Source organism: Mirounga leonina, unplaced genomic scaffold (assembly GCF_011800145.1).
Source record: "Mirounga leonina isolate KUSES-001 unplaced genomic scaffold, KU_Mleo_1.0 Mir_200, whole genome shotgun sequence".
NCBI classification, from domain to species: domain Eukaryota; kingdom Metazoa; phylum Chordata; class Mammalia; order Carnivora; family Phocidae; genus Mirounga; species Mirounga leonina.
Window position 1 is genome coordinate 27258483 of NW_023270503.1, and position 19245 is coordinate 27277727.

Genomic DNA, 19245 nt, shown 5'->3' on the forward strand with positions numbered 1-19245 from the left:
GCCTGCCAAGCGCGTCACCCTGGGTTCCAGGAGCCCCGAGGGGAGGCGGGTGGCGGAGCGCTGGAAGAGGGCAGACGGCTGTGTGTGCAGAATTGGAAAAGGAAGAACATGGTGTGAATGAATATGCACATGAGGCCGCAGTCCTGAGCACTGGCTAAACCGGAGAAGCCCCTGTCTGCACTTTTCTAGGGCCAAGTCAGCTCGGGGAGCCCGACTGTGGGGGACATTCTGTAACGGGGAAGGTGATGGAAGTGCTATAGGAAGGGTTCTCTGGAGGCTACTGGGTGAGATCAAAAGGAGAGCTCCTGCCACTTGTCAGCCCTAAGCCAGGACCCTCCTCCTTTGGCTGGACACCAAGACACACCAGGATCACCTCTACCTCTGCCATCCCCACCTCCAAACAGAACCAGCTCTTGTCTCTGATGCCAAAAACAGAGCCGGACCACTTCTGCTTTGGCTCTCCCCATCCATAAATACAGATTAGAATCACTTCTGTTTGCCTCCCCCACCTTGACCTCCATATGGATCAGGACTATTTCTATTTTTCTGTTTTTTTCCTTCCCTCAATACGGATTAGGACCACTTCTGCTTCCGCCCACTCCCATCCCCCAACACAGACCGGTATCTACTCTGCCTTGGCTTCCCCCTCCCAGGAACACTATTCAAAACCTGATATGGAATCAAAGCTCAGGCCCTCAGTGCTGTGGACGTTGTTCCTGTGACACCCACTAACAACAATCATACTTTGGAGCCTGAGCTGGAGAATCAACCTGTCTGGGGCAGCCTGCCATAAAACTGCCCACACCTAGTTCCATCTAGTCACCAGGGTGCTTCTTTCTAACGATATCCGTAACCCCCATCTCCCCACCCCTGCACCTCTGCAGTGATTATCTGAGAAGTGAAAGCTAAGAGGGAAGAGAGACTTAGGAGAGCAAAGGAGACGGGACCGAGTGGAATTCCTAGGAGGTTTTTGGCTAGTGACAAGCTTTTTCCCCAGCCCTTGCTGTACCTAGCCTGCAACAGTTACAGGTTCAATTATACAGGATCAGTGGGGAGTCCCATGGGCTGGAGGTGGGCCTGAGCCGGGACTCTGTCCCTCTCACATACTGTGTCTGAATCTGAGGCTGTGATGGGTAAGGGGAGGACGGGGTATAACGGGCCCACAGTGACTCATTAAGGTTTCTACCTCATCCCTGGGGCCTCTGGTGGCGTGAATATGGTGCCAAGTGGATTGCTTGGCGCCTTTGCCCTTCCTAGAGACAACAACAGGGCCTGGGGTGTGGTGGGGAATGACTGCCCTGTAGGCTCCTCCAAAGCCCTGGGGCTCTCAGACCAACCCCCAGAAACATCCAGAGCCAACAACTACAAAAATAAAGCGTTTATTTCCTATCCAAAAGTGAGCCCTGGGTGTTGGGTGGTAAGGGAGAGCTGGAGACCAGGGTGGGTTTGTGAGAAGTCAGGGCCTTGAGTGAGACCTAGTTGGATGTGGGAAGAACAGGCTTGACTGAGGTCTGGTGCAGGGGGAGGGATAGAGAGTGCTGTGGGGACTGTTTCAAGTTGCTGGCAGCAGAAGAGACCACCTTCAGGGACAGCCTGCAGAAAGACAGAAACAGAGATGTTGACAGGCCCAGGCACAGGTGTAGAAATAGACATTGCTGGGCCCAGGGTGCCGGGGTGGCTCAGTCACTGGGCGTCTGCCTTCGGCTGGGGTCACGACCCCGGGGTCCTGGGATCGAGCCCCGCATTGGGCTCCCTGCTCAGCGGGAAACCTGCTTCTCCCTCTCCCACTCCCCCGCTTGTGTTCTCTCTCTCGCTGTCTCTCTCTCTGTCAAATAAAGAAATTTTAAAATCTTAAAAAAAAAAAAAAAAAAAAGACATTGCTGGGCCCAAAAAGCACCCGCTGGAACAGAGGAACCTGGGAGGACACTCTAAGGCAGGAACTGCAAACCCAAATACCTACAGAGACCAAAGAATTCAAATGAGAGAAGCTAGCTCAGTGTCAGATGATCTCGAGAGGCCCCATCTCAAGAGGAGATGGCCACTCAACACCATGTTGATTATTGCCAGGTGGAATGTTGGCCCAGGATTGCCAGAACTCCCCACATTTTTTTTTTAAGAGAAGCTGGAATATCTGGATATTTATGTGAACGCTCCTGATTTTTAGTGCTGGCAACTCATTCATATTTTGAAAAAAAAAAAAAAAAAGCTGTGAGAATAGAAGAATACATATCTGGGGGGTCATCATCTGTTTCCTGTGTGGGCTGAGAGATGAGGTGAGCCCCTCCAGCCCAGGCTGGTAGTGGGAGGTCTAAGGAGTCTTGGGTTGCTCAGATGCCAGCCATCTCAAACCTCATCCCTCTCAAGATGACATTGCTTCCAAGGTCTCCAGCAGAGCCCGGGGGACAGGGGGCTGGGACAGAATGCCTCACGATATCACGAAGCTATCTCTGCAGTGGAATCTGCAATCTGTCCCTCTTGTCTTAGACACCAAGATCCTTCCTGCTCTTGCCTCTGCCTTCACTTCCTGCGCTGGATCTGGGACCCTCCCCCAGCCCCCGATGCTCCCCCATATCTACCTGCTTCCGGGTCCTGGGGAGAAAGCAGGACATGTCATCTGCCCGGCCTAATCGGCACTGCATTCCGTCTCATGCCTGTTGGGTTCCACAGCCTCAGGTGGCTCCCCTCACAGAGGGGAAGGGCAGGGGAAGGTTTGGAAAAGGGAACAGGGTCAGAAGTGACCAGGCTTTGTAAAAAAGTCCAGAGAATGCAGAGCCAACCAGACCAGCTAGTGGCTGCTGACCTGAGGCAGGAGGCCAAGGGGCCCAGCCCCTCCCTGGAGGGCAGGCAGCAGTGCCCACCCCAGACAGGCCTGGGCCCAGGGCCTGGGTCAGTGGAACGCGTCTGGCCTGGACCGAAAGCTCTGCTGCATGAGGCTTGGGGTCGGAGGTGAGGCCTCTGGCACTGGGGAGGGTCCTACAGACTCAGGCTCTGAAGGGTAGGGGGGTAGCACGGAGGGTCTCAGGTTGGGGGGCGTGGCCCCCATCTCTGCTGTCCCCACACTGGCCGGGCAGTGGACCTCAGCGAGAGTAGTATCCTGGAGGCTAGGCAGTGGTCCAGATAGACAGGGAGAGATGCATGGAGGCCTCAGCTGGGGACCAGGAGGGTCTGGGGGCTGAGCCGAGGCTACTGGGTGGCCCGGGGGACCTAGCCTGGCCTGTAGCAGGCCCATGATATGTCGAAGCTCCCGGCTCAGCTGAGACACTTCCTGATTGAGACGGGAGATCTGTTGAAAACATAACAAATTGTTCCCCAGGTGTCACAACAACCACCACTCTCCTAAATGCACCCCCCATACACAGTTCACAAAACTCTTTCCCAGCCTGAGAAAAAGGCAGGCAGGGCAGGGGTTATCTTTGTCAAGATGTAAACACTCAGCCTCTTTCCAAAAAGGATTTGGGACTGTGGCTATTGCAACACCCCCCTCCCCGACTTTTATAAGAGGCAGAAAAATGGGCCTCAAAGAGGCCACAAAGCTGGAGGTGACAGACCCAGGCTTAGTCTCAGGTGATCCCAACACACACGCTCAAGTGTGTCTATTCAGGGCTTTGCAAATTTCAGGGAGTACAGAATCAACTGAGAAACTTGTCAGAATGCAGATTCCTGGGCCCCACCCCAGACATTCCAAATTGGGTGAGGCTCAGGAGTCCCCATCTTAATGGTGCCGGCAGACACTCAAGTGTGGGAATCACCAAGCCTAGAACTGTGACCCAAGTGGGACTGGCCCTCCAGCTGGCTAAACCGGGACCTGGTCCTGCCCGCATCCCCAGGGCCCACCCAGCCCAGGGGCTACCCTCCTGGGATGCCTCCTATGTTTATCAGAACCCAGGGAAGGCCCACTCTCAAAGGGTTGGGCCTGGCAGTGCCCTGGTGACAGCTCAGAGATCCCCGGGGAGGAGGCAGAGCCTTGCCATATAAGATCTGGGCTCTTCCTGACCAGGCTTCAGACACTAGGATCTAGCTCTCCCAGGGCTGAAGACCTCCCCCCTCCCTATCCTCTGGCCCCTACGTTCACTGAGCATCCACTTCCCAGGGCTGGGGTGAGGAGAAGGACTTGGTAGGGGGCAGGTCCCTAAAGGAGAGAACCCCACCGTGGTGGAGGGAGGAGAGGCTCTCTTCACAGGCGGGAGGACCTGAAGCAGCTGGGAAGGAGCAGAAGGGGTCACTGAGTGCTTACAGTGGGCCAGGGACTGGCCAGGCATGGGTGTGCTCTTACCTCATCCTCAACGACTCTGGCAAAAAACATATCCTTTTCCCCATTTTTAGACGAGGAAATTGAAGTTCAGGGTTGTTGTGGGACTTGCGTAAGGTCACCCAGCTAGTGTGAATATTCGAACTCAGGACTCTGGGTCTAAAACCTGAAATGCTCTACTATGAGGCACATCTCCCAAGATGGTATTTTCCAAGGTTGGAGGGGAGGAGCCAGCCCCCACCCACCTCCTGGTTCAGCCTGCAGACCTTTTCCTTCATCTCCTCAGCCTCCGTGGCCAGTTCCTGGCTGGGCCTGGTACCTGCAGGCACAATGAGGTGAAGGGATGCAGGGTGAATGTGGGGGGCAGGAGTCCACAGCCTGGGCTGGGTGCCCTCCTGTTGCCGGGCAGGCAGAGAACAAGGGGAGAGGGAGCTCTGGGATCAGGATGATGGGAAACCCAGACTCTTCAAGCTGGTTTCAAGGCCCTATAACTTTCCCTGCCCCCATCCCTCTACCCCTGCCCCAGCTCTATACGCAGAAGCTTCTCTTTAGCACCTAAACAAAATATGCTCTTCTCTCCTGCCTTTATGGCTTCCAGCAACTGCCTTGCTCCACCCCCTCAAACTCCTGCCCAGCCTTTAAGACCCAGCACAAGTGTCCCCTCCTCTAAGAAGGAGAGTTAGGGGTGCCCTCTTCTCGTACCTCAAAGCCTTGTTCTTGTCTCAGTCATGGTACTTAACACCCTGTTCTGGAATCATTTATCCCAGGACACAGTTGTGTCCCCCACTGGATTGGGAGCTCACTAAGGATGTAGGCCAGGTCTGGTTTATCTGTGTACGCCCAGCACAGAGCCCAGCACAGGGTCAGCCCTTACTGCATGTGGAATGGATGGCTGAAGGGATGGGTGGATGGCGCATGAATGGATGACTGAGAGGTGAAGTCTGTGGCTGGCCCTTACCTGAAGGAGGGGCCTGTGAGCAGGGCCTAGGGTGCTCAGGCCTCCTGCTGAACCGAAATGTAGGGGCCTCTGCTGTGCTGCCAGAGTCCTCGATGCCATCCACTATCCTGGGATGGGGGCAGTGATCATCAGTCCCATGGGGAGAGGGCAAGGGCCAGAGCAGAGCAGGCAGAGGGTAACCGGGGACAGCAGTGCCAGGGAGATGGGGAGGAGCGGCGGTCAAAGAGGGGTGGGGTTGCAAGTGTGGTGGATCAGGAAGGGCGGATGGGCAGATGGGGCAGAGACAGGACGAGCACTGGATGAGCACTGGTTGCAATGCTGGGGACAGAGCCCAGAGAAGGTTCTAGAAGCCAGCAGGGGTATGGGGAAGGCAGGGGAGGCTGGCGTCTCACCGGGGACTGAGGTCCGGAGGTCCAAAGGTTCCCAGTGGGGGAATGAGAAGCTGGGGGAGCTTCCAGGCAGCAGAGCCCCTGGGGGGGCCATGAGGGGAGGGCCTGTGACCCCGGCCAGCCAAGGCAGGGGAAGGGGTTGGGGACAGGGAAGGGGAGGAGACAAGGGCTGAGAATGGGGGCAGCTCCTCGCCCAAGAGGCTGACCAGGGAGCCCCGGGGTCGTGCTGGGCTGAGGTTGGGCAGCAGGAGAGGCCGGCGGGGCCTAGAACCACCCCCAGACTCCACCCCAGTCTCAGCCTCCGTGATGGATGGCAGGGTCTTGTCTGAGGAGGAGCCGAGGCTTTCCGAGCGGGTCTGTGGGCAGAGGGCGGCTGATGTCAGGACAGTGAACAATAGGCCCCTTCATTAAGCTACAGCCTTCACTGGCAGATGCTGCTCGCCATCCCCCTCCCTTCTCCCGCAGCAAAGGAGCCAAGGAAAGGTGCCCCCAGCTCCCAGACTCTCCCCCATGTAACCTCAAGCCTACCCAGGAAGGTGGTGTTACCTGGGAAAGGCGAGGAGACCGGGAAAAGCGGCTGAGGCCCTGTGGGGACACAGGGGGGTTCAAGGTGACTCACACCTCCCCCCTCCCCTGCTGCAGCACTTCCTAGTCCTACCCATCAAAGCTGTGGGCTTTGAGAATGGGGGGCCTTTCTGTGTAACTGAGTCAGAGATCCCTCCAACCCCAACTCCAACTCAGAGACATCTGAGTGGCAAAGTCAATCCGAAAAGTGGTGAAAGACAAAGGCCCAGAGCCTAAGCCAAAATGGGCTCAGGACATATTTGGTGAGTGCAGAAGAGGAAACCCAGGGGATGATGCCCCAGTTCAGAGAGGGACTTGACAGAGGAGGAGCCCACGAGGGGTACTGTTTCCAAAGTGAGGGCCCTCTGAGGAGTCTGGAGTGAGGCTGAGGGGTGGCTGACAGGACATGATGGGTCAGAGGAGTTGGAAGTACAAGTGGTGAGAGATGGTCCATGGGGTTGGGTGATGGCCAATGGAGAAGGGTCAGGTGGGGATGGAAGATGTCAAGCATGGAAGGGACAATGGAAGTGGGTGCCTGGGATTGAGAAACGATTTTCTCAGGGTGGAAGGAGATGCGTGAGGCTCTCTCTCGGGCCGGGGGGGGGGGGCGGTCTGCTCTGAAGGAGGGGACCTTAGAGGAGATGGAGGCCATAGGGGGTCTACATACATTGGTGTCAGAGCCCTGGCGCAGGTTGAAGGTGAGGTCCCGGGGCAGGCCAGCCCGGAAGGCAGCCCCGTACTCAGGATAGAGCCTCAGGACCTCAGCCAGCCCTCGGCTGCTCAGCTGCTGCAGGCCACAGTAGGTCAGTGCCTTCACGTCAGCGCTGGTCTTCAGCACGTAGCTTGGGCCTGCCCCTGACCCAGGCTCCTGCCCCGGCTCAGGGATATCTGCCCCAATCAGGTCCCCCTTCCCTGTGGGTAAGGGATGGGGACAGTCAGCTGGGGCAGAGGGACCAAGAGGATATCAGCGGGAGGTGGTCAATGGATTTGACGGATGGTCAGTGTGTTTGAAGTGTGATCGAAGATGGACCAATCAATAGGATTGGTGGAAATAATCAATGGAGTTGGGAAAAAGTCAGTGAGAATGACAGATGAAGTTGGGAGACAGTCAATGGGGGATGTCAGTATAATCAATGAAATTGGATGATCAGTAAAGAATGGCCAGAGGGGTCAGTTAAAGGGTAAAGGTCAATGGGAAGCGTCAATGGAGTTGGGAGATGGTGCAGTGGGAAAGGACCAATTGAGTTGGGGGAGAGTCACTGGGGGAGGGTTGATGGGTTGATGGCCAATGGGATTAGGGGAGAGTCCGAGGGTATGGTGGAAAGGGGATGGTAGTAGGGTGAAGGAACCAGGAAAGAGGACTCCTCAGCAGGAATTCCACATATCCACGAGGGGTATCCCAGTCCCTAGATTCCTGGCCACACCGAAGGCCTCTGGGGCAAGGTTCCGGGTTAGGTAGTAGGTGGTGGTGGGATCCTCACCCAGGATGGCCAGCACCATGTTGTCTCGAAGCACCTCAAGCGAGCCGGAGCAGACGTAGTAGTGTGCCTGCAGGGCGTCCCCACGGCGCAACAGGTACTCGCCTGGAGCGCAGAACGAGGTCTTGATGTGCAGGGAGAGGGCCCGCAGGCAGCCCCTGCTCGCCGCTCCGAACAGCGGCAGCTGCAGGATCTCCCGATTCAGGTGCATAGCGATGTCAGCTCTCAGCTCGTCTGGGAAGTCACGCAGTAACTGCATAAGGGGCATAGGTCATTCTAGCCGTCCCCCTACAGCTGCTACTTGAGTTCTACAAATGTGCTGAGCTGTCTCCAAGGGGAGAGCTCCAACTTGCCCTTTGCTTCGAAGTGACCCCTTTCTGACCTTCAGGAAGACCCGTGTGTGTCAAACCTCAATTTTGCTTGTGTGTGGACCTCCCAACCCAAGTTCTGGAGCAGAGACTAGGTCTCTTCTTGTCTGTCCACTGCCCATGACTATGTGCAGTGGTCACTCACATGTCCTGGTTGCTCAACTCCACACAAGGACCAGCCCTGGTGGGTCAGCCTTTCAACCTAGAGGCAGGAAACTAGAAGTCAGCTCTGCCCCTAAATCCCTGTGGACCTTGGGCAATCCATTTGCTCTCTCTGGGCTTCTGTATCCTCATCTGTAAAGATGCAGGGTTACACTAGGCCTTGAACATTACCAATGACTTTCAAGGAACCAAACTTAACGTTCACAGCGCTAACCTCATCTTATGGAGACCCTAGACCACTCTGGCTTGCTCACCTCTCCCTCTCCCCCATTTCCTCTTGTAACTTTCCATACTCTTCCTGCATCATGGCAACCAGCTCCATGACTTCCCTACTCCTGGTGAGCCCGGAGCCCTACATATGGATCTAGACCTGTGTTTTCATCTACCCATGGAGCAGCCTCCACCTGGATCTCCCACAAGCACCACACCGTCATCCTGGTCATTTTCACCCCAAAGTCCAACTTTCCTCCTGCGATGCCTCCATCACACCCCTTTGCCCAAACCAGGAACCTGGGACTCATTCTGAGCTCCTCTCCTGCAACCAGCTGAGCACCGGGTCCCATGGCTCCTATTCTCAGAAACACCTCCTAGAGCCCCAGGCCACTCCCCAGCCTAAAAGTTTTGCAGGCTAAAATCTAAATTCAAGACTGTCCATGAGCTGGGCTGGCCCGCCTCCCCGGCCCTGTCTCTTGCACTCCTGTCTCCCTCCTCCCTCCACAGCACTCACACACCCGTTCCTGAAGGCTCACTGAAGGACTTTCAGTTCCCTGAACTCGCCCTGCTTTTTTACGTCGTTTCCGGACCTCTGTTCCTAATAATGCTCTTTCTGCCTGGAATGGCCTCTGGTAGCAGGCTGATTTCCTTCTTGCCCTTCACAACGTCCCCTCTTCTGTGCCACCTTCCCTGACTCCTCCAGGCCTCCCTCCAGCAGAGTCCCAATCACTGCGTAATTATTTCTTTTACCTGCTCGCCTCCCTCACCCAACTGGTGTCTCCCTGAGGACAGGGCTGAGTGTCATCACCTCTGAACTCCCTGTGTCCAGCACAGAGGCTGGCCCACAGCAAGGGCTCAGGAAATGCGGGCTGAGGGGAGGATGGCATTAGCTGAGGCCTGAGCTCCCTTTCAGCTCCCGTATTCTAGCGCAAAGGGGAAGGGATGTGGATTTGGGTGGGTGCGCGCCCCCGCGAGCCGCCCCTCGCCTCCCGGGGCCCCCTCGGCCGCCGCTCCTTCCCCACGGCGGGAGCCCCGCGCACTACCTCGTTGGCGTCGATGCCGCTGTTGACGGCCCACGTGGTCTGGAAGGACTCGAGCATGCGCTGCTTGAGCGGCCGCGGCAGGCGGTGCACGCGGATAAAGTCCTTGAGGTCCTTCATGCGGCTGTGGTAGAGCGAGCGGCGCGAGTACATGCGCTGGATGATGGCCGTCACGTTCCCGAACACCACGGCGTGCATCAGCGCTGCAGCGGCGGCAGCGGGCGGCCCGTGAGGGGCGCCCCCGCCGCCCCGCCTCCTCCCGCGCCCTCCGCGGCTCTGGGTTCCCGGGGAAGGAGGGGCAGGAGAGCCAGTAGGCTTGGGTAAGGGGGGCAGGGAGGGGCCAGACCTGATGCTCCTCTCCTGCCCCTCCCCCCCAGGTCATGAACTTGGGTTTCCCACCCCCTTCGCAAGAGGCTACGCCTTTTGTGTGGCATGCCCCCCAGGGCCAGCATGTAGTAGGTGCTGAGGAAACGGCTATGAATGAATGAATGAACGACTGTCTGGACGTGGGTGGACAGCTTGCCTTCTCTGAGCCCGTTTCCCCAGCTGCGCGCTGGGCTTAGCAGGGCCACCCCGGGGCTTGGCAGGCCCGGCCTCACCGCCTATGAGCATGGTGCAGATGGAGAAGATCTTCTCCGCGTCGGTGTTGGCACACACGTTGCCGAAGCCCACGCTGGTGAGGCTGCTCAGCGTGAAGTAGAGGGCAGCGATGTAGGCGCTGCGTCGCGACGGGCCGCCCGCAGAGCCGTTGACGTAGGGCTCCTCCAGCCGCTTGCCCAGCTCGTGCAACCAGCCTGGGGGGTGGAGGGAGGCAAGGAGCAGCTGCATTGGGGGGGGGGGGGGGGGTAGAGCTGGCCTTCCCTGAGCTGCCTGCGCTTGACCTTGGGCAAGTATTTACAGAGGCGAGGGGAGGTTTGCACCCACAGGCACAGGAAATGTGAGGAACAGCCTGGGCCTGGGACTCCCCACAGTGAACTGGTTACAGTTGCAGTAACCAAGGCTAAGCTGCTGAGCTGCTGACTGTTTGAAGGGGGGGCTCTCTAATAGCTTATTGAGCACCCCTTGTGTACAGGGTGCTGGCACTTGACCCGCCAGACATTCTCCCTGCCCTGGTGGAACTTAAGAGTCTGGAGGGGAAAGACACATGAAATAAATTGCAGGTGGGCAGTGAGCTACTCAAAGGGAAGTATAGGGCGTCCAGGAGCCATAATGGGTTAGGGAGAGCCAACCCAGTTGGGGGAGGGTGTGGTTCCTGAAGGGCTCCCTTAGGACAGAGGGTTTTAGTGGAGATTGCAAGGAATAGAAAAGTCACCTAGGGGAAGAAGGGAGGGAGAGGATTCCTGAGAGGAAAACATGTTCAAGGCCGTTGTGAGAAAGCAGTACAGCCCAGGGGGTGGAAGGAGGCCAGTGTGGCCGCAGCAGAGGGCGCAGGGGAGAAAGGGAAGCCAGGTGGGGAGAGAGAAGGCTGCAGGGCTATGCAGGGTGTGGACCAAGTGCGGACTTGATTTTGAGGGCATTGCGGAGCCCCTGACAGGGTCCAGGCAGGGTACTGCTCCCTCTGCCCCAAACACCCTCCCCACCATCAGAGTGTTTCCTGTACTGTTTTGATTGCCTGTCACTGGTCTGGCTCCCCTGCTAGGCTGTGAGGTCACCCGGTCCCACCCCTGGTCTTCAACTCAGTACTCCCACGCCTGACCGGGAAGGAGCTCAATGCACGTTTGTTGGATGGAGGGAAGAACGTGGGCTGGTGGGGGTGGTGCCGGGGGAGGCATCCGCTTGGGGGCCAGTGTGGACAGGGCAGGCAGATGGGTGTCAGTGGAAGCCTGGCGCCGGTGGCTCACCGATGTCCCAGAGCAGCGGGTCATTGGCCTCCATCTCCCGGCGGCCGATGACGTACCAGACGCAGGCCATCCAGTGGGCGAGGAGTGCGAAGACGGACATGAGCAGTGTGAGCACCACGGCGCTGCACTGTGAGTAACGCTCCAGCTTCTGCAGCAGCCGCAGCAGCCGCAGCAGCCGCACGGTCTTCAGCAGGTGCACCAGCGAAGTCTGCGGGAGCACGGCGGGGGAGGCTGTCAGCGGGCCCACCTCCTCGGAGCCCCCAGGGCCCCTCCCAGCGCCTTGTCACCAGATGCCCGGGAGCCAGGGGAAGCTGCAGCAGGAACAACGGCCCTGCTGTCCTGAGAAAGTGACCAGGGAATGCAGCAGGCAGAGAATAATACCAACGCTAATAAAGGCTAACACTTACTCGGCGCGGACTGGCTTACTTATATAAGTACTCGCTCTGTGCGTCAGGCACTGGGCTAAGCATTTATAATCCTCATGAAAAAACTCACGCTTTCAGTTCAATTATCATCACTGTTCCCAGTTTGCAGATGAGTAAACTAAGGCTCAGAGAGGCTAGTGATTTGCTCAAGGTCACACACCGAGGAAACGATGGAGCTGGGACTTCCCTCTGAGCAGCTACCCAAGTCCATTTTGTGCTGTGCTGCCTCTAGCACCGTAGGCTGGTGAAAAAGCAAGTCCTGGTCAGAGGTAAGGAGTGATCTCTGGTCCCTGCTTGACACCCCCAAAGTCCTAGGCACAATCAACTGTGGGCGAGAGCTGGTTGTCAGCGACGACAGCATCTGTGAAGGGAGCCATCCCTCGAGACACAGAGAAGCAAGGGAGAGTGGGACCAGACAAGAGGCCTGGGGACTGGGGAAGTTTAGGGGCTGTTCTCAGGGTGGGTCAGCTGCAGATGAGGGGGGCATGCTGGAATGTTGAGGGAAGGAGACCAGGAACTGAGGGAGCCTCAGCGCTGGGCTTTGAGGTCTTAGCCCCTGTGGGGCTGGGTGGGGGCTGATGGAGCTAGTGGTACCTCGTAAGCATCCTGTAAGTGTTACCAAAAATACCACTCTGACCTGTTTTCACTGTGGTCATTAATGCTTCAGTTAGCCCTCTGAATTTTAGAGAAGAGGAGCAGGTACTCTGGGTGGGGCAGCTTGGAAGCCAGGGCTGGGGGCTCTGGAGCAGGGCCTGGGGAACTTAATATGAAGGCCCTTCCGGAAGCCTCTAGCATCATCCCCCGTAGTCTTGGCCCTACACAGCTCCTGAGCCACCTCCTGTCCTTTTCTCTAATTTTAGGTGAAGGAGCTGGAAAGGAGGTGGCCCTGCTTCCTCCACATGGACCGTCTCCAGGGCTTAACGCCTGCCCCCAGCTCCCAGAGTTTCTGCCTCCAGACTTGAGTCCTTCAGGGCTGCCTCTAGTCACCTGCCCCTGCGCCTCACTCTCTTGGGGCCCGCCTCTCCTTCTCCTTGGACCAGAACGTCCCAGGCCTGGCTCCTTTCAGTCCACAGCTCTCTCCATGTCTACTCATCCTCTATCTTTGCTCTGCCTCCCTCCAGCCCAGCACTGCTCCTCATCTCCCCTTGTGCCACCTCATCCACTCGGGGGCCTTGCGTTCCTGGGAAGCAGGGTGGTGTGGTGGAAGGAGGGATAGACTAGGAGTCTGGAGACCTAGTTCCAATCTCCTGCCTGCTACTTCTAGCTCTGTGACCTGTGGCAAGCTGCTTAACCTCTCTGAGCCTTTGCGTCTACCTCTGAAAAAGAGAATCTGCCCAGAGGGGTTACTGTGAGACTCAAATAAGATGATGTGCATGAAAGGACTTAGTAAGTGAAAGGTGGCCCTGAAGGTACCAGAGGAGCGGGACCGCCTGGGAGGAGGGACAGGGGCCTCTCTGCAGCTCTCTCTCTCCCCAGGGACAGCTGTCTGCCTGCTGACACAGCCTGGGAGGCATGGGATGGGAGAGTGCGCTCACGGGGAGGGGTGGGTAGCTCTGCTCAGCGTGGCCGGAGCTCAGGGCAGACATACACACAGGCACGTGTGTGGGAGCGTGCACACCCGTGTGCGCAGCCAGGAGCAGGAGAAGAGGCCCACAGCCCGTCGGCGGCTAGTTAAATCCGGCTGCGTGTAGGTGGTTTCCTGCTATAGCTGAGTGTGGCAGAGAGCGGAGCGCACAGGGAAACTGCTCTCCACCTCCCCACCCAACAGCCAAGGGAGTCTGGGGACACAGGGTGGGACTCCCTCACCCTGGACTTGAGAGAGCACCTGCTATCTGCTGGCTGGCTGCAGAGCTGACCACCCAAGGCACCTCCAGGCAGTCCCCGGGGAGATGGGAGGACCCAGGCCCTGGCACTCTCTGCCTCCAAACCCACCCCACAGCCTCCACCTCCGTGTCTTGGCTTACTATGCTCCCCCCAGATGCTCTCTCCCCATCCCCTGTCAGCCAAATCCTGCTCTCTGTTCTAGGGTCTAGCTCTGCTCTATCTCCTGCAGGAGTCCTTCCCAGACCACCTGGGCCTTTGTCCCAGCTGGGGCGCCTTGGCCTCCCAGGCACTGGCTAGATTTCAGATCATCAGATCATTTTCATGCATGCCCACTTTCCTGCCTGAAACTCCAAGATCAGCTAGCTCCGTGCCCAGCCCCTAGCAATACCTGGGCCCCATCTTCCTCTCCATTCACCTCTTCTGTTCCTGCTGTCCCCTCCAACAGTCCTGCCCCCTCACCAGCTTAGCTGCCTGGAGGCTGAATCCTTGTCCCTTTCCCCCACAGTGACCATGCTCCACACAGTGCTTTGCAGACAGCTAAATGCTCATCAGTTGTTTGTTAAATAAAAATGTGAAAAGTACCACTCATTTGGCATCAGACCAACGCCGCCTTGGTAGCCCTAGTTAGCTTTTCATTTGTTTCAGCTTCCCTCAGTGATTGTGAGCTGAGCTCCCCGAGAGCACAGACCCTCCCAGCTCCTTCTGAGCAGCTAGCACGGGGCTCGGCCCACAGCAGGGGCCTGACGACTACTTGCAGATGGATGGATGGGAAGGGCTGAGTCTGGGTTGGGGTTCCCTTAGTGCGAGATGCTGCGCTGAATTTGGGAGGCTGGGCTGCCGGGTGGGACAGGGGTCACTCACCACGGTGATGTTGAAGACATAAAGCAGGTCAAATGGCAGAGCAGCAATAAGGTCAACAAAGAACCAGGTGGCCAGGTAGTGAAGGCCAATGGAACGAGGAGCAGAGACCACCTGGCCGGACTGGGACACATAGGTGGTGCGGAAGTTCAGGATGATATCTGGGGGTGCAAGAGGCTGTTACTAGGGGGCTTCGTTACTAGGCTTACCAAGGAACTGAGTAAGCTGGGAATAAGCCTGAGACCCAGAATGGAGTTGGAGGCAGGAATGGGGAAGACAGATTGGGCTTCTGGCTGCTCTTTAGGGAGGAGTGGTCTAAAGGCTGAAGGGCTCGAGGCTCGGGGCATTTGGACCATTAGGACTTAAAGACCCAGAAATGGTTGGGCTCTGAATGCCTGGGTCCTGCGGGCTCAGGATGGAGCGAAGCTTGGATGAGTGGGTTCCCCCAGCCCACCCGCCAAGGTATGTGGGGCAGAGGGTCTGACCCAGGATGAAGAGCATCTCCACGGCGATGTCGCTGACAAGGGTGTGTCGGGAAGTGATGGGGGTGTCATCATCGCCCAAGAAGCAGACATTGTAGGGGACGGTGACCGCAACGTAGAAGGTGGCGAGGAGGATGAGGCCGTCCCACACGGCCTTGGGGACGCTGTAGTGGAGGAGGAGGCAGCGGGACCCCCCCACGGAGGCCACCTTGTACTCGGGCACTGATGGCTTTGGCTCAAACACGTTCTAGGGGGAGAGGGGTGGCGGTTGGGGACATTTAAGGGAAAGGGGAGCCAAAGCTTAGGGAAGGGAGAGGCAGGGGAGAGGGAAGGGGGGGAGTGGACGCTGCAGGCATGACCACAAGAGGAGATAGAAGGTGCGGGAAAGGGGTTCATGGGTTGGCGCCTGACACTTCCTTCCTCTGCCAATCTACTGCTCGGGCCCCCTTTTGATCAATCATGTTTTGTGGGAGGTATTTATAAGGCTTGACCTTCACCCTGCTTGAGAAGGAGATTATGACAAATCAGGCACATGCCTTAGACCTCACCCACCCAGGGGTCACTAACTTCTCCCTCAAGTTTTGCTTGGAATCTGGGGTCCCTGTGGGGGATGGGGATATCCCAGAGATGAAGGGAGGCTGGCACAGCACACCCCATTCCCTGTAGCCCCCACAAACTACACAGAGAGTTGGAGAATTGATCCCGTGGCTTTATCAGGGTCCTAGGGCTGGGTACCAGGACCCTAATGGGGGCTTTCTCCCTAGAACCACAGTTTGTGATTTCACCCCCCCATGAGGTAACACTGTCATTCAGAGGTAGGTGATGTAATTGCTGCTAGATCCCTGCCCTTATGACATCGTCAGAGTAAAGTAATGTCAATCATAAGGAAGCAAGGGAGATGGGGTTGGAAGAAGATGTGAAGGCACATGGGACAAAACAGAGAGTCGCACATAAGAAATGGGTGGACAGAGGAACAAGCCACCGGAGGGAGATCAGACAGACAGGGAGACATTAGCAAGGGTGCCTCAGAATCACAGCTGGGAGATGTTGGGGTGGAGATAGGACTCACATTATTGGTTTTCATGCCTCCCTGGCGTCGGCGGCCAAAGTGGCCAGTCAGCCGGTGTAGGACAGTACGGCTCTGCCTCCTGGCAGATCGGAGTCTTGAGCCGGCTCCCCTCCTGCTAAGTGAGTTTTCTGTTGGGAAGAAGGGTGCAGAGATAAGTGGGGGCACATCCCATGAGACCAGGTAAGGAGATGTCTTGTGTGACCTTCAGCAAGAACCTCTGACCATTCATGCTTCCTCCCCAGACCTGCAGTTACCATGATTACTGTCCCCGTGGCCTCCTGGGGAGCCAACTCCTGGGCCTCCACTCTGAGTGATGTCCTTGAAGGAAAAGAGGAAAAGCACGACTTCTCCCATCTCATTCTTGATGGGCATCATGTCCAAGAGGCACCAAAAGGCCGAGCCTGTAGATGTGGAGAGACGGAAGGAGAGGGTGAGCAGCCCATGACACCCCTTTCCCCTTGATCACCCAAGGTTCTTGGGCATGGTCAAAGGGCTTGGCAAAGGTTTAGAGATGGAAAGAACCCCAGAGATTATGTCAGCTGACTCCTTCCCTTCCCGATTGGAGAAGCAAGGCCTAGAGAGGATCAGGGATGCACTAAGTGTCATAGTCAGCTTGTGGCAGTGTGGGGACCAGCACTCAGGCTTCCACTGTGCCAGGTGGACTCTGCGTATGGCCCAGGATCTGCACAGGCCTGCAGGGCGGGCCAGGCCCCCTTACCATCCTTTCGGTAGAAGCAGATCTCAGCCCGGTGCTCCTGATGACCCTCCAGGGCCTTGTGCAGCCTCTGCAGGGCTGGCTCACTGGTCTCTGGACCATAGAGGAAACGGCAGCTGCAGGTTTTCTGCATGACCTCAGTGCGGCCGTAGCCTGTGAGCTCGCAGAATCCGTCAGAGCAGTAGACAATGGGAAAGCCCCGTGGGCCCTGTGCGTTGGCCAGCAGGAAGTTGCTGTCTGTGGGAAGAAGAGGTCAAGGTTAGGTCAAGGCCAGGAGGGGAGCTTAGCTTCAAGGTGGGCAGTACCTCCCCCAAGCTGTGGTCAGGGGTCACAGAGCCAGAAGGTTCCCAGGCTTCCATGTGATTCCTGGATCCCCTTTGGGCTATTCTGAAATGAGAGTAAGAAGAGACAGAGCAAAAGGACAAGGACTTAAGGATGGCCTAGAACCGGGACAGGGACCAGTGGGGGGTTGAAGAAGGTCATGCGGTCCTTCCCCCTGCCTTCAAGCTGGTGAGCTATTACAGGGGAGCTATAGTAGTAAGGGCATGGACTCCAGAATGACACCTCTGCCACTTTCCCACTGTAACCTTGGACAAGGGTTAATGAGCTCTTCTGTGCCTCAGCTTTCTTATCTGCAAAGTGGGGCATAATATATCTTCCTCACATGACTGTTTGTGAAAGTGAGTTACCTGGGGAGAACAAAGCCTGGCACATACTAAGTGCTATACTGAGAAGTTAAAAACGACTCCCCCACGTTCCCACAGCTTTCAAAACACATGCATAGCCGCTATCCGGTCCTCCTATTAGAGAGTAGACAGGGCAGAGATTCTGGTGACATCACACCCATTTTATTGATAGGAAACCAGAAGACGGATATTATACAAACTCACAAATCTCCTCTGTTGGGGGAGGGAGACAGTGATTAGTAGAGTCCTCATTCTCTGCCTTCCAGGAAAGGTCTTCTTTTTAGCATCTCTTTAGGTAATTTCAGGGGGTCTGTCCCAGTGCTCAAAGTCTGACAGCATACTGGGCAAGGAAGTTTTTAATCCAGCAACCCCAGGAGTAGAAGCTGAGTTGGCTTCCTCTGGCTTCAGTGGGTGGAAGCCACAGGGGGGCTCTGTGGGCCATCCAGGGGCAATCTCAGCTGAGGGAAGGGGCCTGAGACACAACCAGTGCTGGGTGCTAAGAGGGGTGAGTGTGTGGGGGTGGAGAGGCTGATGGGGACTGAAGGTGCCTGGGAAGCTCTGGGCCCTGGGCAGCAGCCTCCTTCTTCCATCCCAGGGCCCGTTGCCCCGGTGATGGGAGCTATGGAAACAAGGGAGGTGTCTGTGGGGGGAGAGTGGGGAGGCGGCTAGGGCTCCGGTGGCTCGGTTTCCGCCCGCGGGTATCGCTCCCCCCACTTTCCAGATACTGGTCAGGGTGCCCGAAGGGGGCAGGGGGAGATCTCTCTGCTGCAAAGTAGGGAAAGAAAGGCGGGAGAAGAGGCTGGGAAGGAGGAGTGTGGCTGTCCAAGGTGCTGAACCTGGAATCCAAACTGGGGGTGGGCGAGCAGAGAGTTCCCTCCGTCACACGGACCACCCCCCTACGCCTGCCTCACCTCCCTCAGACACAAAGGCGCCAAGATTTGGGGGCGCTTGACCTTAATCCAAGCTAGGTGCTGCTGAAGTCTGATCTTTTTCTTTCTTTCTTTTTTCTTTTTCTTTCTTTCTTTCTTTTTTTTTTTCTGGGGGAAGGAGATGCTGGAGCCTTCTGGAAGTAGACTCCAGAGCGCCTGACCACTTCGTCCCACCTCTGCGTCTCGAATATCCCCACACACGCTCCCAACAGAGCTCTGCCTGGGAGCGGGCGGCTGCCAAGGCCTCTCCTCCGTTTTGCGGCTCAAAGAGCCTTTCCTGACTCCAGTCACACCCCTAACCTTGGCCCCCCGCACTCTTGGCCCTTTTCCCGCCTCCCTTCGCAGTGCACTCCCAGTCCTGTTCCTTTCCCGCGGCTTCGGGAGTTCCTAGACGGTCAACTCCACTCTTTCGGCCTCGGGTCTCACCACATCCAGTAGCCCCGCGCCGGCGCCGAAGCCGACTTGGCCCCAGCTCGAACACCCAGCCCCAGCCTCGCCCCACTCACGCGTGCCGTCGAAGCGGGTGGCGATGGTGTCCAGAAAGGTGTTTTGCGGGGCCAGCAACCCCTTCATGACCGGCATGGCCTCGGGGCTGGGGTTTGAGGCGCGGCGCTGGGGGGCGTTCAGCGCGGCGGGGAGGGAGGGGGCGCGCTGCCGGCGGGGCCGGGGCGCCCCATGCGCCCGCCTGCCTCCTCCCCTCCTCTCGGCGCCGCCGCCGCCGCTGCCTCTCTGCTCTGAATCCCGCAGCTCTCGGCTCAGCTTGGCGCCGCCTCGGTCCCCCCACCTCCCCACGGGCCAAGTTCTTTCCCCCGGGCTCGGCCCGCGCCCGCCACGTGGCCCGCACGGGGAGGGGCCGCCAGCGACACCCTCATCCTTCTCCGCGGCCCTCCTCCCAGAGAGGAGCGGCCCACGCGTGTCTCTCGCAGAGAGAATTCGGGACACGCCCACCTGGAGCCGAGACCCAAGGGGTGGGGCGGGGCTTGAGTAGTAGACAC

General features: G+C 57.5%; 1 protein-coding gene across 1 annotated transcript; it reads right to left on the reverse strand.

The window, feature by feature from the left end:
* Positions 1-1387: 1387 nt before the first annotated feature.
* On the reverse strand, positions 1388-18834 carry KCNH4 (potassium voltage-gated channel subfamily H member 4). The gene is made up of 17 exons (XM_035027126.1): positions 18757-18834; positions 16639-16872; positions 16175-16321; positions 15921-16048; positions 14855-15098; positions 14373-14530; positions 11263-11470; positions 10021-10215; positions 9425-9624; positions 7642-7891; positions 6828-7072; positions 6143-6181; positions 5600-5952; positions 5208-5314; positions 4495-4568; positions 2577-3283; positions 1388-1593 (listed from the first exon to the last, which is right to left on the reverse strand). Exons 1-16 carry the CDS (start codon positions 18830-18832, stop codon positions 2888-2890), a joined length of 3054 nt encoding a protein of 1017 aa, XP_034883017.1. The 5' UTR covers positions 18833-18834; the 3' UTR covers positions 1388-1593; positions 2577-2887.
* Between the last annotated feature and the right edge of the window lie 411 nt (positions 18835-19245).